At 48.3% G+C, this 16,323-nt stretch overlaps 4 protein-coding genes across 5 annotated transcripts; 2 read left to right on the top strand and 2 right to left on the bottom strand.

The window, feature by feature from the left end:
* Window positions 1–191: 191 nt before the first annotated feature.
* LOC145335920 (histone H4) lies at window positions 192–503 on the top strand. Its single transcript, XM_080181654.1, has one exon. It carries the CDS (start codon window positions 192–194, stop codon window positions 501–503), a length of 312 nt encoding a protein of 103 aa, XP_080037780.1.
* A 1,335-nt stretch (window positions 504–1,838) lies between these two features.
* LOC145335875 (histone H3) lies at window positions 1,839–2,249 on the top strand. The gene has a single exon (XM_080181605.1). It carries the CDS (start codon window positions 1,839–1,841, stop codon window positions 2,247–2,249), a length of 411 nt encoding a protein of 136 aa, XP_080037731.1.
* Window positions 2,250–2,927: 678 nt separating this feature from the next.
* Window positions 2,928–3,706, bottom strand: LOC145335957 (histone H2A.J). Its single transcript, XM_080181690.1, has one exon. The coding sequence runs from the start codon at window positions 3,397–3,399 to the stop codon at window positions 3,010–3,012; it is 390 nt and encodes a 129-aa protein (XP_080037816.1). The 5' UTR covers window positions 3,400–3,706; the 3' UTR covers window positions 2,928–3,009.
* Window positions 3,707–7,637: 3,931 nt separating this feature from the next.
* On the bottom strand, window positions 7,638–15,316 carry LOC145335860 (uncharacterized). Of its 2 annotated transcripts, none has more exons than XM_080181588.1 (3): window positions 15,211–15,316; window positions 12,860–13,048; window positions 7,638–8,862 (listed from the first exon to the last, which is right to left on the bottom strand). In XM_080181588.1, exon 3 carries the CDS (start codon window positions 8,635–8,637, stop codon window positions 7,774–7,776), a length of 864 nt encoding a protein of 287 aa, XP_080037714.1. In that variant the 5' UTR covers window positions 8,638–8,862; window positions 12,860–13,048; window positions 15,211–15,316; the 3' UTR covers window positions 7,638–7,773. The 2 variants fall into 2 exon arrangements, with proteins under 2 accessions (XP_080037714.1, XP_080037715.1); XM_080181589.1 differs by having other exon boundaries at window positions 7,638–8,857.
* Window positions 15,317–16,323: the final 1,007 nt, after the last annotated feature.

Raw genomic sequence — 16,323 nt, 5'->3', positions numbered from 1 at the left:
GTGTGTGTGTGTGTGTGTGTCAGGCCGGCTCTCTCCTCCCTCCCGCTCTGGGTTGAATCTTCACTCTGTCTCCTCCCCCCTCTCTGCTCTCACTCCGCCTTTCTCAGTCAGGTCGGGGCGGCCTGTATAAAAGGAGCCTGAAAGAGTTCCTCTCTCTCAGATTGGGCAGTGATCGGAGTGAAGAATCCATCATGTCTGGCAGAGGGAAAGGAGGCAAAGGACTGGGGAAAGGCGGAGCCAAGCGGCACCGCAAAGTGCTCCGTGATAATATCCAGGGCATCACCAAACCAGCAATCCGCCGCCTGGCTCGCCGTGGCGGGGTCAAGCGGATCTCGGGCTTGATCTATGAGGAGACTCGCGGGGTGCTGAAGGTTTTCCTGGAGAATGTGATCAGGGATGCGGTCACCTACACTGAACACGCCAAGCGCAAGACGGTCACTGCCATGGATGTGGTGTACGCTCTGAAACGCCAGGGCCGCACTCTCTATGGATTCGGCGGCTGAACAACTCGACCCTTTTCCAGCCAACACACAACAAAGGCTCTTTTCAGAGCCACTCACCGCCTCACAGAGAGAGCAGTGACCTGGGGACGGGGGGGAGCTGGGACAGGCTGCTCAGTGTTTGAGATGCAGCTTTGCTTTGTTTGGGTTCCGGTGCCGGGAAATCACCCAATTGAACATTTCATTTGGAGCAGGATTGTTGTTGAAATGTTTCAGTGGATTGTCTCAGCAGCCCCCAGTTGACATGTACCCTGAGTGAAAGGCCACCTCACTCCCTGTCTAATCACTCAGTGTTTGGATAGAGTTTCTAAAAGCTTTCTCTGGAATAGCGGGAGTTTAGGAGCAGTAGCCGGTGAATCGTTCACTGGAACCAGTGCCAGTTGTGATGCTATTTGCCCCCCAGACGGTTGTTTCCTGCACTGAAGCTGACAGGCTTTGGGAAACTGCTGAGTTTCCGCTCAGTCATTCACAAAACCCGCAATTCCCGCAGTTTGAGCCACTCCAACCCCCAGCCTGCTTCTGATTGGCCATCCTCTCCGCATCGGAACCAATCGCACAGCATCGAATGTGAACATTGAGCCAATCATTGGCTTCGACTGTCAACCGGCAGGAATTTTGAATGGGGGGAAATGGCGCCAATTTCAGCGCGGGAAAGGGAATGGAGACAAATTCTTAACTTCTCAACAAGAATAACATCTCTATTAATATTCTGCTGTAAGATTATTTTACAAAGAGCTTTCATTTGTGAACATTTGTCCGCGGCAAACGGCTCCATTCAGGAATGTCAAACGGGACAAATATGAATTCACTCTCTGTAACAAACAACAGACTCAATCCCTTTCACACCGGCTTCAGGGGGACACAGAGAAGACACAGATTTCGCATCCTTTCCCCTGAAAGCGGCACAAGCCACAGGCGGAGGGGAAATCTGAATGGGCTGGAGAGGGAAGGGACAGGGATCGAGTGGAACAGCGGGAGATTCTGGGAATGAACAGCCCAGAGAGCGGGGAAAGGGTCTAAAACACCAAGTGGAGGGAGATGGATTTCAAATCTTCAATGTTTCTGGTAATTAAGGACGGAATGAAGTCTTATTTTATACAAACCGTTATTTCCTGCACAGAAAATGGAGTAATTTCTGGAAGGGGCGGTGAAGAAAACAAGTGAGGCGATCAGAACCTGAGTTCCAGACATTCATTCCCTGCTCAGAGTTTGATTGAAACTTCCTGGGCCAATTCCCGCTGGGGGGGCGGTTCCTTACACAGTTTAAAAAGGCGGCTGCAGCGCAGACTCTGGATTAAGAGTCTGTGTGTCTCAGATTGTGCTGAATCCGCTCAGAAAATGGCCAGGACCAAGCAGACAGCGCGCAAATCGACCGGAGGGAAAGCTCCTCGCAAACAGCTGGCTACCAAAGCGGCCCGGAAGAGCGCTCCAGCCACGGGCGGAGTGAAGAAGCCTCATCGCTACAGACCCGGCACTGTGGCTCTGAGGGAGATCCGCCGCTACCAGAAATCCACCGAGCTGCTGATCCGCAAACTGCCCTTCCAGCGCCTGGTGCGAGAGATCGCTCAGGACTTCAAGACAGACCTGCGCTTCCAGAGCTCGGCCGTCATGGCCCTGCAGGAGGCCAGCGAGGCTTACCTGGTGGGGCTCTTTGAGGACACCAACCTGTGCGCCATCCACGCCAAGCGAGTCACCATCATGCCCAAAGACATCCAGCTGGCCCGCCGCATCCGCGGGGAACGCGCCTAAAACCCCGGCTTCAGCACCAAGAACAACAACGGCTCTTTTCGGAGCCACCAACTCGACAAATGAAAGAGCTGCCATCTCCTGTTAACCAATCTAGTCTTTCAATTCCCGGCACAGAATCTTCCCAGGACTCTGAAACCTCTCCATCTTACAATAAACTCTCCGTTACATTGAGCTCTCTCCAATCCTTTGATGATTACAGTCAAAACCATCCCGTTAACAATTCTACCGCAATTTAATTTTAAAGTGCTTTTATTAAACCTGCCATCATTTCAGTTTCCGAGGAATAATTCCGCAAACCCACTTTCTCCGCACATGTTTGGAGTGAGGATTGAGAATTGTGTCAGTCAGGGTCAGAATATGAACCATGTCTCAAACACTAACCCCCTCACACCGATATCACCATTACAGAAACACTTGTACATTCGGACAGACAATAATTAACACTTTTCCAGATACAATGACTGGCTTTGAAAACTGATGGGCTGCAGATGACTGTCCTCACAGACTGTCACACTTTCAACAATTATATTGGAAATCGGATCATTTCAGTTCACTGGGACGGTTCCCCCAATTAACAGCAGAAACTTGTATTAAAATATTCTATGTGTCAATAGTAGGGATTGATAGAACAAAGCGGGAAACAGCTGGACTGTGAACAGCAGTGCAGAATCTGACCGATAGACACCAGGCCGCCCTTTTCCAGATAAAGTGAGTGGCTCTGAAAAGAGCCTTTGGGTTATCAGATGAAAGAATGGCCGCTTCACTTGCTCTTGCTGGAGACGGCGGAGGTTTTCTTGGGCAGCAGCACGGCCTGGATATTAGGCAGCACCCCGCCCTGAGCGATGGTCACCCCTCCCAGCAGCTTGTTGAGCTCCTCGTCGTTGCGGACGGCCAGCTGCAGGTGTCTGGGGATGATGCGGGTCTTCTTGTTGTCCCGGGCCGCGTTCCCGGCCAGCTCCAGGATTTCAGCGGTCAGATACTCGAGCACAGCAGCCAGATAGACCGGGGCTCCGGCACCCACACGCTCAGCATAGTTGCCCTTTCTCAGGAGCCTGTGAACACGGCCCACCGGGAACTGCAGTCCAGCCCGGGAGGAGCGAGACTTGGCCTTGGCCCGAACTTTCCCGCTGCTCTTTCCTCTTCCAGACATTTCCCCAATCTCCCAAAGCCTTTCACAAAGAATGCTGAAATCCACTCCCTTTCGCTTCTCTTCTAGCTCCGGGAGGAATGGAGGGCCCACATTGCTGATTGGTCACTTTGTTGCTACCTCTCAGCATCTTGTCCATATGACCAATCAGAAATCTGCTGAACTGACCAATCCGGAGCCTCCACGGAGTGAGGGCGGAAAAGCCCAAATTCTCAGCTTCCCACCGATTTCATTTCAAATTGGAAAAGTCCCCAAAGGGGAAAAGAACAAATCCTCCTAGCGCTTTCTAACTGTCCCGGGCGGGAATCCATCCCTGTTCACAGCATTCCCAGAAGCAAAACACTCCCGTTTAGTCTTCAATCAGAACCCAGTGTCCTTCACTGGAAACAGGGAGCCCGATCCAGTCCCTCAGACTCAGTTTGTACCAATTTCTACAGATCCTTATAATAATCAGTGTGTGTCCCAGATAGGGGCTGGGAAATTGGACTGGGATTTATGCATCTTCCTGTCAGTGGGACTGAGTTGGGAGTGACAAGGAAACAAAGTCTGTCTGTTCTGCTCTGATTGTGGGATTGAAAATGTTTCTGCACCAGTTCTGCTGCCTGAGACTGTGAAACTGATGCACTCTGATAGAGAACATACATACTGTGTGTGAGGAGCTCACTGTTCATTGTAACTCAGGGGAGGAAACTTCAAACTAACCTGGATCGATTCAATGATTTGCCTGTCAGGAATAATTGACTCATTGTAACCCAATTACAGGTGAGGGAATAATACACAGGCCCGTTTTCAATGTGATTTACTGTTGTCACATGTATTGGTATACAGTGAAAAGTATTGTTTCTTGTGCGTTATACAAGCAAAGCATACCATTCAGAGAGTACATGGGGAGAGAGGAATGACAGAGTGCAGAATGTAGTGTTACATTCATAACTCATCTGTAGTGAAAGATCAATATAAAGTAGGTCCATTCAAAAGTCTGATGGCAGCAGAGAGGATTGAGTTGGTTGGTACATGATCTCAGACTTTTGTATCTTATTCCTGTTGGAAGAAGGTGGAAGAGAGAATGTCCGGGGTGTGGGGGGAGGAGGGGTGTGGGGGGAGGAGGGGTGTGGGGGGAGGAGGGGAGGGGGGGAGGGGAGGGGGGGAGGGGAGGGGAGGGGAGGCGGGGGGGGCGGTGGGGGGCTTTGATTCTGCTGCTGCTGCTTTTCTGATGTGATGGGAAGTGCAGATGGAGGCAATGGATGGGAGGCTGCTTTCTGTGATGGACTGGGCTACTATAAGAACTGTTTGTAGTTTAAGGTGGTCTTGGTAAGAGCAGGAGCCATACCGAGCTGTGATATATCTGGAAAGGGTATTATCTACAGTGCATCTGTAAAACTTTGTGAGTCATAGCAGAAATGCTGAATTTCCTTAGCCTCCTGTGAACTTAGCAGTCTTACTTAACTATAGAGTCAGCGTGGAAGGACCAGGATAAGTCATTGATGATCTCGACACATAGAAACCTGAAGCTCTCAACAATTTCCATTTCATCCCCATTGATGTAGACAGGGGCAAGTCCTCCACTGTACTTCCTGAAGTTAATGACAATCCCCTTTGTTTGGGTGACATTGAGAGAGAGATTATTGTCGTCACACTAATTTACCAGATTCTCTATCTCATTCCTGTAGTCCGTCTCATCATTTGTCGAGATCCAATCCACGATGGTGGTAAGAAGGGTGCCAGGCAAAAGGCGGGGAATTATAGGCCGGTTAGTTTAACGTCTGTGGTAGGTAAAATGTTAGAATCCGTCATTAAGGAGGAAATTGCGAGGCATCTTGAAGGGAATTGCTTGATAGGGCGGACGCAACACGGTTTCATTAAAGGGAAGTCGTGTCTGACAAATTTACTGGAGTTCTATGAGGATGTGTCTAGGGCAGTGGATAGAGGAGAGCCGGTGGATGTGGTCTTTCTGGATTTTCAGAAGGCGTTTGACAAGGTACCTCACAAGAGGTTATTGCAGAAGGTCAGGGGACATGGAGTTGGGGGTAGGGTGTTAGCGTGGATAGAGGATTGGTTGTCAAATAGGAGGCAGAGAGTGGGGGTCAATGGGTGCTATTCGGATTGGCGGTTGGTGACTAGTGGGGTGCCCCAGGGGTCGGTGCTGGGGCCTCAGCTATTTACCATTTATATAGATGATCTGGAGGAGGGAACCGAGTGCAGGGTGTCGAAATTTGCTGATGACACCAAGGGAAAGGCAAATTGTGCGGAGGGTGTGGAGAGTCTGCAGAAGGATCTAGATAGGCTGGGCGAATGGGCCAGGAAATGGCAAATGGAATTTAATGTTGGCAAGTGTGAGGTGGTCCACTTTGGTAGGAAGAATGGTAGGAAGGACTATTACTTACGTGGCGAAAAACTGCAGCAGGCGACGGTGCAGAGGGACCTCGGGGTCCTTGTGCATGAGTCGCAAAAACCCAGCTTGCAGGTGCAGCAGGTGGTCAGGAAGGCGAATGGGATGCTGGCCTTCATAGCGAGGGGGATTGAATATAAAAGTAGGGAGGTCTTGCTGCAGCTGTATAGGGCATTGGTGAGGCCGCAGCTGGAGTACTGTGTGCAGTTTTGGGCGCCGCACCTGCACAAGGATATTTTGGCCCTGGAGGGAGTGCAGAGGAGGTTTACTAGGCTGATACCGGAGTTGAGGGGATTGAGCTATGAGGAGAGGCTGAATAAACTAGGCTTGTACTCGTTAGAGTTTAGAAGAATGAGGGGAGATCTCATTGAGACGTATAAGATGATGAATGGGATGGATAGGATAGAGGTGGAGAGACTCTTCCTGCTCAAAAAAGACAGTAGGACTAGGGGGCACAGCCTCAAGATAAAGGGGAGGCGGTTTAGAACGGAGTTGAGGAGGAACTTCTTCACTCAAAGGGTGGTGAATCTCTGGAATTCTCTGCCCGTTGAAGTGGTGGAGGCTGCCTCGCTAAATATTTTTAAGAAGCGGGTTGATGGGTTCTTGATAAGAGAGGGGATTAAGGGTTATGGGGAGAGGGCGGGAAAGTGGAACTGAGCCACAACAGATCAGCCATGATCTTATTGAATGGCGGGGCAGGCTCGAAGGGCTAGATGGCCTACTCCTGCTCCTATTTCTTATGTTCTGATGTTCTTATGTATCATCAGCAAACTTGAAAATAGAGTTGAAGCAGAATTTGGCCACACAGTCAGAAGTGTATAAGGAGCATCGTAAGGGGTTGAGGACACAGCCTTGTGAGGCACTGGTGTTGAGGATAATCGTGGAGGCGGTGTCGTTGCCAATCTTTACTCATTGTGGTCTGTGGGTTAGGAAATCTAGGATGCCGTCACAGAGGGAGGAGCCAAGCCCTCGGCCATGGAGTTTGAAGATGGGTTTTGTAGGAATAATGGTGTTGAAGGCTGAGCTGGAATCAATAAATGGGAATCTGACGTGTGTCTTTGTTATCCAGGTGTTCCAGGGTTGAGTATACGGTCAGGGAGATGGCATCTACTGTGGATCTGTTGCGGCAGTAGGTGAACTGTAGTGGATCCAGGCAATCTGGGAGGCTGGAGTTGATCCGTGCCATGACTAACCTTTCGAAGCACCTCATAATGATGGATGTCAGAGCTACCAGGCAATAGTCATGGAGGCTCGCTGCCTGGCTTATCTTTGCTACAGGGATGATGGCCATCTTCTTGAAGCCTGTAGGGACCTCAGATTGGTGTGAGGAGAGGTTAAAGATGTCTGTGAATACCCCCGCCAGCTGCTCCACGCAGGATCTGAGTGCCTGTCCCTGTACCCCATCCGGGCCAGTTGCTTTCCGCAGGATGACTTTCAATGCGGCTGATCTGAAGTCTGTGATGGTGACCTCGGATACAGGTTCAGCCAAGGCTTTCAGAGTGGAGGGCATCCTCAAAACAGGCATAGAATGCATTGAGCTCATCAGGGAGGGGGGCATCGTCACTGGCAATTCTACACGCCTTCATCTGCTAACCTGTTGTGTCTTTCAGACCTTCCCACAAACGGTGGGAGTCCATGTGGCGAGCCTGGGACTCGAGCTTGGTCCGGTACTGGCACTTGGCAGCTGTGATGGTTCTCTGTAGATCACATCTGGATTTGTTCCAGTTCAGGGTCCCCTGACTGGAAATGCTTTGGAGCTGGACTTCAGGAAGCAGTGAATATCCCTGTTCATCCACACTTTCCGGTCGGGAAACACATGGATTTGCTCCTTTGACTTAGTCTTGTATGCAATACTAATGAAGTCAGTTATTGTGGTGAAGTAAACATTCAGGGTGCTTGCTGAGTTTTTAAATATTGACCAGCCATTGACTCGAAGCAGTCATGTAGGAGATCATCCCATTCCGCAGACCAACAATGCCGGACTTTCTTTAATCGGATTCTCCTGCTTCAGTTTTTTGCCTGGAAGCTGGGAGCAGGAGCACGGCCTTGTGATCTGATTTGCCAAAGTTTGGGCGGGCGATAGAACGGTCGGCATGTTTGATTTTTGTGTAGCAGTGCTCGAGGATGTTTGTGCCTCTGGTGGGACAGGTGACATGTTGGTAGTACTTTGGTAGGACACTCTTGAGATTGGTCTGGTTGAAGTCCCCGGCCTGGATGAACAAGGCCTCGGGATATTTTGTCTCAAGGCCGTTTGTGGCGGTAGATATTTCATCCAGCGCGACCTTCACATCTGCCTGGGGTGGAATGTAAACTGCTGTCAGGATAACAGAGGTGAACTCCTGCGGAAGGTTATCGGGGCAGCATTTCAGCGTCAGATATTCTAGGTCCGGGGAGCAGAAACTCGCCAGTGTTGTGACATCGGAGCACCAAGAGGTGTTGATTAGAAGGCAGACGCTACCTGCGCGACCCTGATCTGAGGCTGCTGTAAGGTCCATTCGGTGGACGGAGAAGCCCTGTGGTTGTACGACACTGCCCGGTGAAGCAGGTGTGATCTGTGTCTCTGTGAAACACAGCACACAGCAGTCTCTCAGTTCCCTTTGAAAAGTGAGTCTGGTTTTCAGTTCATCGAGATTGTTTTGCAGAGATTGAACATTTGCCAGGAGTGAGCTGGGGAGGGGGGTCTTGGAACCACATTGTTTGAGTCTCACCTGCAGGCCTGCGCGTTTCCCCCGCTTCCTGGGGTGGCTGCTCCCTGTCCTGCCTGCCAGACGGTGTTTAGTCTGTGGTATCGAGGGTGTAGCTGGGTCCTGTTTGCGCTTTGGTTGGTGTGTGGGTGGAGGATTTGTTGCCATGGTCACGGGTCCTGCCTCGGCAGTCGGGTCTGAGTGGGGGGGAGTTCCGGGTCACTGTCGGGCTCCGGTTCCAGTTCGGAGGGTGTTCACACCACACTCCGGTGTGGACAGGTTGAAGGCCGGTTGGCGGACGGGGTCTCTGGGGTCACGGCTGGGTCCACGTGTTCGGGTTCTCCGGGTCACTGCAGGTCAGGGTCTTCCTTCCGAGGTCAGAGGATCTCTAATCTCGCAAATAAATTTAAAAGAGCAGTTTCAGTAATTTATAAATCTCAGTACATAATCATAATGAACAGTCACAAAGGAAACCCAGTGATACAAACATTGTCAATGTGTGACTGCAGTCCTCAGTGTCTGTACGAGAAGTATGATCAGTGGTGGTAGGCGCTATGACAATTCAATGACATTCAGATAGAACTGAAACCCTGCACTGCTCCATGAATGGGATAACGTTTGAATTTCCATTTATTGCTCCGGTGTGATTAACCAGATAGTAATCAAAACCAAACAGTCTCTGTTTAAAATGTGTCCATCCTCGTTCACACCCGGTCCCTGCGAGAGCTGCTCTTTGTATAACTCCCCACATCCTGACTGTCTGCCTCTGTTTCCAATCTTCACTGTCCAATTACAACAAACCAGGGGAGACTGGAACTAGAATCATTACAGTGCACAAGGAGACAGTTCACCACATCCAGTCCATGCTGGCTTCTCCATACAACAATCCAGTCAGTCCCATTCCCCTGCTCTATCCCCATAGCCTGACAAGTTTATTTCCCTCAAATGTCCATCCAAATTCCTCTTTGAAATGATTCATTGTCTCTGCTTCCACCCTCAGAGGCAGCAACTTCCAGGCTGTTACTCGCTGCATGAAAAGTTCTCCCACACATCCTCTCTCTGTCTCTTCCCAAAACCTTCACCCTGTGTCCCCTAGTCCGTGTACTATCAGTGAATGGGATCAGTTTTCTTTGTCTACCTGATCCACACCTGCCATAATCCTGTCCACCTCGATCAGATCTCCCCCTCAATCTGCTTTGCTCCAAAAAAGATCAACCTCAGCTTCTCCAACACAACTTTGTGGCTAAAACCCCCTCATTGCTGAAACCATTCTGGTCAATCTCCTCTGCACCCACTGAATGATCCTCACACGTTTCCTCAAGTGTGCTGAGCAGAACTGGACTCAATCCTCCAGCTGTGATCCAATCAGAGCTTTCTAAAGGCTCAGTGTAACTTGTATGATTCTGTTCTCAATGCCCCTGTGTCCTCATGGGGAGGGTCACTCGTGTGGATGGGGAGGGTCTGCACTAACCTGGCAGGGGGATGGGCACCACTATATAGAAGTAGAAAAGGGGAATATCTAGAGAAGGAAATAAAATCACCGGCTCAATGCTCAATGCATTGCAATTGAGCTCAATGCATTCTGTGCCCATTTTGAGAAAGAGCTCAGCGAGAGTACGCCCTCTGCTCTGGAAGCCTCGGATGAACTTGTATCTAAGGTCACCATTGCAGATGTCAGAGCAGCGTTCTCAAAGGCCAACCCAAGGAGAGCGACTTGCCTGGATGGGCAACCTCCTCTGCTACTACCTCTGGCAGCTTGTTCCAGACACTCACCACACTGTGTGAAAAAATTGCTCCTCTAGACCCTTTTGGATCTCTCCCCTCTCACCTTAAACCTCTGCCTTTGGGAAAATATATTGACTATCCACCTGCTCTATGCCCCTCGTTATTTTATAGACCTCTATAACATCACCCCTAAGCCTTCCAGAGAAAAATGTCCGCTTATATCTCTCCTTATAACTCAAACCATCAAGTCCCAGTAGCATCCCAGTAAATCTTTTCTGGACTCTGTCTTGTTTAATAATACCCTTTCTATAATTGGGTGACCAAAACTGTACACAGTATTCCAAGTGTAGCCTGATCAACGTTTTGTAACAACTTCAACAAGACGTCCCAAATCCTGTATTCAATGTTCTGACCAATGAAACCAGGCATGCTGAATGCCTTCTTCATCATTCTGTCCACCTGGGACTCCACTTTCAAGGAACTATGAACCTGTACCCTTTAATCTCTGTTCTATAACTCTCCCCAGTACCTACCATTAACTGACCAAGTCCTGCCTTGGTTTGATCTACCAAAATGCATCGCCTCGCATTTATCTAAATTAAACTCTATCTGTCATTCATCAGCCCTGTTGCAATCCTAGATAACCTTCTTTACTGTCCACTATGCCAGCAAACTTGGTGGCACATGGGACAGTGTGGTGAATAAGGTTGATGAGTTAGAAACACAAATAGCCAGATAGGAAAAAGGGAGGTGTGGTGAGAAAGAAATAGAGCAGCAAATCTGCAGGCAGATCATGCATTGCAGATATAGAATTAACTGCATTTTCACACAGACTGACAGGAATGTTGCCACATGATCCACGTATTAGTGGGTGGTCACTTGACTAACAGTGATCATTGTAACACAAGCTTGATATTAGCAAGGAACAATCTAAAGTAACACTTTTGAGTTGGAAGAGGACTAACTTCAATGGGAGGAGCTGGGATTGAGCCAGGGTCAAATGGAGCCAAAATCTGACAGGAAAAACTGTAACAGTGATGCGTGATCTTTCAGGAGATATTTCAGGTATAGACTCAGTACATTCTGATCAGGGTGAAAGGGAGGGGAACCAAAGCCCGGGCTCCTTGGATGATGAGGATGATAGAAAATATAATGAAACAATGAAGAGGCCGTATGATTCAGGTCAGAAGAATTCTTCAAGTGAGTGTGTGAGTTATAGTGTGAATGTGTGAAATTAACTCTGTATCTGTCCATCTCTGTTACTGTATGTGGAGTTAACTCATTCCTGCTGTCAATCTGTACGAGAGCACCATCCACTCTCTGTCAGCCTCTGTTACTGTGTTTCATTGGAATTACAGTAAATTTCTTCCTGTCAGTTTATTTGAGGATGGAATTAATTCTCTGATGTCTCAGCCTCTATTAGTGCAAGTGAGTGTGGAGTTAACTCGATTAGCCAGTCTCTGTTCCTGTGTTTCAATGTGCAATTACCTCTCTGTCCTATTCTGGGGGTTGATTGGCTCAGTTGGCTGGACAGTGGGGCTGTGACGCAGAGTAACTCCAACAGTGTGGGTTCAATTCCTGTACCAGCTGGGGTTATTCATGAAAGGGGAGAACAGCCTATGGCCATCTGGGACTGGGCTGAATTTAGCCTTTACCTTTCTGTCCATCTCTGTTAGTATGTGTGCATATAGACTTACTTCTGTATCTGTAATTCTCTATTACTGTGTGTGAATGGGGCATTAACTCTCCATTCATCTCTGATTTGTATGTGACACTGAAATTAAGTGTTCTCTATCCTTTACTGCAGTGTGACATTAACTCTGTCAATCTCTGTTACCGTATGTAGGTGTGGAATTGACTCAATCATCCGAGAATAATGACTGTGTCAGGGTCTGTTAGTGTATGGAAGTGGGTCACGATCAGCTTAGCAAACAGTAGCGAGTGGAGCCTGATTCCTGAGATGAAGGAGTTATTTTATGAGGCAAAATTAAACAAGTCTGGCCAATTTTCAGTGGAGAAGAATGAGAGAGGATTGTACTAAAACATATAAGATTCTCAGGGGCTTGACAGTGTAGATGCTGAGGATGATGTTGCCATTTATAGGGGGAAACTAGAACTGGAGGCACAGGTTAAAGATAAAGCATCTCCAATTTAAGATGGCGATTAGGAGGAATTACTTCTCTAAAGGGACCCTTAATTTTAGTCATTCAATAGATTCAGTCTAGAGTTCGATAGATTTTTGAGACACAAAGAATCAAGGGTTTCGGGGACAGGTACTGAAGTGGAGTTGAGGCCACAATCAGATCAGCCATGATCTTACTGAATGGCAGAACAGGCCTGATGGGCTGAATGGCCTTCTCCTGCTCCTTCTCCTTATATTCTGGTATTGTGTGTGTGGAACTAACCCTTTTTCTGTCAGTCTCTGTTACAGTTTTTTCAGTGTGGAATTAATTCAGTCTGATACTGGATATGAATGTGGAATTGATTCTCTGTCCAGCACTTACTGTGTGCAAGTTTGCAATGTTTCTGTAATTGTACAGAATGATCACAGTTAATGATCTTTGATCAGAAGTGTTTGGACCTGATGCTCTCAAATGTACCCAGAATTAAAGCCATCCATTTCTCCTGCTTCTACAAACCAAAGTCACCCAAACAAAAAACTTACCTTCACAGAAACTGAGGGACTGAATTCCAAAACCAACATCCAGCCTGATTCAAAATGGCTCTTAATTTGTCTATATCAGGCCTCAGTTTTCTGAGCAACAGCTGCAATAATTCACAGGTGAAATCATGTGGACACTGGACATCTGAAACAAGGAGAACATTCTGGAATATACAACAGGTCAGGCAGCATCTGTGGAGAGAGAAACAGAGTTCATGTTTCAGCTCACTGACAATCAACCCACAATAAACTACTTGCTGATATCTGTCAATGGCGGCTGCAGTTCCCATGTGAGGAGGTAATGTCCTAGTGATATTGTCACTGGTCTAATGACCCAGAGATCCAGGGGAAATTCAATGGGACCTGAATATCACCACAGCAGATAGTGTAATTTGAGCTCAATTAAAATTTGGAATAAGAACATAAGAAATAGGAAATAGGAGCAGGAGTAGGCCATCTAGCCCTTCGAGCCTGCCCCGCCATTCAATAAGATCATGGCTGATCTGTTGTGGCTCAGTTCCACATTCCCGCCCTCTCCCCATAACCCTTAATCCCCTCTCTTATCAAAAACCCATCAACCCGCGTCTTGAAAATATTTAGCAAGGTAGCCTCCACCACTTCAACGGGCAGAGAATTCCAGAGATTCACCACCCTTTGAGTGAAGAAGTTCCTCCTCAACTCTGTTCTAAACCGCCCCCCCCCCCCTTTATCTTGAGGCTGTGCCCCCTAGTCCTACTATCCTTTCTGAGCGGGAAGAGTCTCTCCACCTCTACGCTATCCATCCCATTCATCATCTTATACGTCTCAATGAGATCTCCCCTCATTCTTCTAAACTCTAACGAGTACAAGCCTAATTTATTCAGCCTCTCCTCATAGCTCAACCCCCTCAACTCCGGCATCAGCCTAGTAAACCTCCTCTGCACTCCCTCCAAGGCCAAAATATTCTTGCGTAAGTACGGCGCCCAAAACTGCACACAGTACTCCAGCTGCGGCCTCACCAATGCCCTATACAGCCGCAGCAAGACCTCCCTACTTTTATATTCAATCCCCCTCGCTATGAAGGCCAGCATCCCATTCGCCTTCCTGACCACCTGCTGCACCTGCAAGCTGGGTTTTTGCGACTCATGCACAAGGACCCCGAGGTCCCTCTGCACCGTCGCCTGCTGCAGTTTTTCGCCACTTAAGTAATAACCCTTCCTACCAATATTCCTACCACAGTGGACCACCTCGATTTGCCAACATTAAATTCCATTTGCCATTTCCTGGCCCATTCGCCCAGCCTACCTAGATCCTTCTGCAGACTCTCCACACCCTCCGCACAATTTGCCGTTCCACCAATCTTGGTGTCATCAGCAAATTTCGACACCCGACACTCAGTTCCCTTCTCCAGATCATCTATATAAATGGTAAATAGCTGAGGCCCCAGCACCGACCCCTGGGGCACTCCACTAGTCACCATCCGCCAATCCGAATAGCACCTATTGACCCCCAGTCTCTGCCTCCTATTTGACAACCACTCCTCTATCCACGCTAACACCCTACCCCCAAGTCCATGTCCCCTGACCTTCTGTAATAACCTCTTGTGAGGTACCTTGTCAAACGCCTTCTGAAAATCAAGAAAGACCACATCCACCGGCTCTCCTCTATCCACCGCCCTCGACACATCCTCATAGAACTCCAGTAAATTTGTCAGACACGACTTCCCTTTAACAAAACCGTGCTGTGTCTGCTCTATCAAGCACTTTCGAATTAAAGATCTAATGATGGCAATGTTGTAAAAAACCCATTTGGTTTACTGATACCCCTTTAGGGACGGAAATACACCCACATTAACTGTCGTTACCTGTGACTCGAGACCCACAGTATGTTTTTGACTCTTAAATCCCCTCTGAAACGGCCTAACAAGCCACTCAGTTCAAGGGTAATTAGTGTAATAAATGTTAGCCAAGCCAGTGACACACATATCACATGAATGAAAACAATTCTCCGCGCCCCAGAAAGTGCTCTATCCAACACACTGCCTTGCCCGGGCACTGAGAGTGGGCATGATCCCCAGGGGCAGCCGCAGGGCAATCGGTGCTGGAACTTTCCCCACTGCCACTTGTCTCCCATTCCACCAAGCTGCCTGTGTCCTTTGGGAGTTTCCCACTTTCCTCCTCACAGTTGCCAATGCCTCCAGGTTTGGGGGCGTGTGGAAATGTTGAGCTTGTGTCCTGTACACCAAGGTGTGTGTCATTAATATATATCAGGAAGAGCAGGGCTCCTAACACCGAGCCCTGGGGCACTCCACTGGAAACCTTCCTCCAGTCTGAAACACACCCATTACCCACTCCTCTCTGTTTCCTCTCACTCACACTGTTCCATATGGGGCGGTGAGGATGGCCTCGCTGCACCATCCGCTTCATGGTGCCGCTCCCCCGGCTCCCTCCCCGCACCTCCGCCGGGCCCCGGGCGCCTCTGACTCGGTGTTACTGCGGCTGCGCGCGGCCCCGTTCAGCTTTCGGGAGCCGCACCGCGCATGCTCCGCGCTGACAGACGGGACCCGGGGACGCGGCCTAATGGCGCCTGCGCGGTGCGGACCATCTGAATGAGATAGACCGTATTCACTCGCGCGCTGAATCCTGGGTTCTCCAGGCCTCCATTACATTGAATAAAACAGAACATAAAATATATTTAAACTCTGAACGAGATTTCCCCTCCGTTCACTGCAATACTTCCTCTTATCTAAATTACAGCCTCAAAATGTATTTCTATCCTTATTTGTCCAATGGTATTTTAACTTTTACTTTTTGTCCCAATTGGCTTCGATTACAGGCATCATGTTCAGGATCACAACAACTTTGCTGCCCAACGACAAATGTGTTCCCTGATGTTCTTATTAATTATTTTATACCATTCACAACAAACTTGTGCCGTTGTTTCACAGAAACATTTTATTTACATTTACTCTATTGAAACCAATCATGATTTTAATCCATTCTCTCCAAACTCCTCTCAACCTGATTCCCGAGTTCAGACAATATGAATGCAGGAAGTATGAATTTAATTTCAAAGTTCTGCAATTATGTAACAAGTGAGCTGCTGCTGAGACGAACAAAGTTAATGGCAAAGATTTCAGATCAACATCTTTTCATCAGAATGGTGGAAGTTATAAATGTAATGCATTATAGGCAAATGGAGAGGAGAGGGACTCATGTGAAAAAAAAACAAAGGAAATAGAATGTCTGTGACCAATTGGACCACACATGCATTAAATAATAAGATTTAGTCACACAGCTGAAAGGGACAATTACCAGATGTATAAAGGTAGAAAAACCTGAATGGAGGAGAGGACCTCTGAATACCAGGAAAGACCGAGGACAGAATGATCCGTGTGAAAGTAAGATGCAGAATGAAAATGGCAGGTGACTAGAAACTCTTATCAGAAATTACTCATCCTTGTGGAGTGATTGAAAATGTTCCAAGTG

The sequence above is a fragment of the Carcharhinus amblyrhynchos genome, unplaced genomic scaffold, assembly GCF_965287045.1.
Source record: "Carcharhinus amblyrhynchos unplaced genomic scaffold, sCarAmb.v2.hapA scaffold_42, whole genome shotgun sequence".
In the NCBI taxonomy this organism is placed as follows: Eukaryota; Metazoa; Chordata; class Chondrichthyes; order Carcharhiniformes; family Carcharhinidae; genus Carcharhinus; species Carcharhinus amblyrhynchos.
This window is presented reverse-complemented; position numbering and strand designations above follow the sequence as displayed.

Coding starts and splice junctions, on each gene's coding strand:
- LOC145335875 (XM_080181605.1), top strand. CDS start 1,839: ATGGCCAGGACCAAGCAGACAGCGCGCAAATCGACCGGAGGGAAAGCT.
- LOC145335860 (XM_080181588.1), bottom strand. CDS start 8,637: ATGGCAACAAATCCTCCACCCACACACCAACCAAAGCGCAAACAGGAC.
- LOC145335920 (XM_080181654.1), top strand. CDS start 192: ATGTCTGGCAGAGGGAAAGGAGGCAAAGGACTGGGGAAAGGCGGAGCC.
- LOC145335957 (XM_080181690.1), bottom strand. CDS start 3,399: ATGTCTGGAAGAGGAAAGAGCAGCGGGAAAGTTCGGGCCAAGGCCAAG.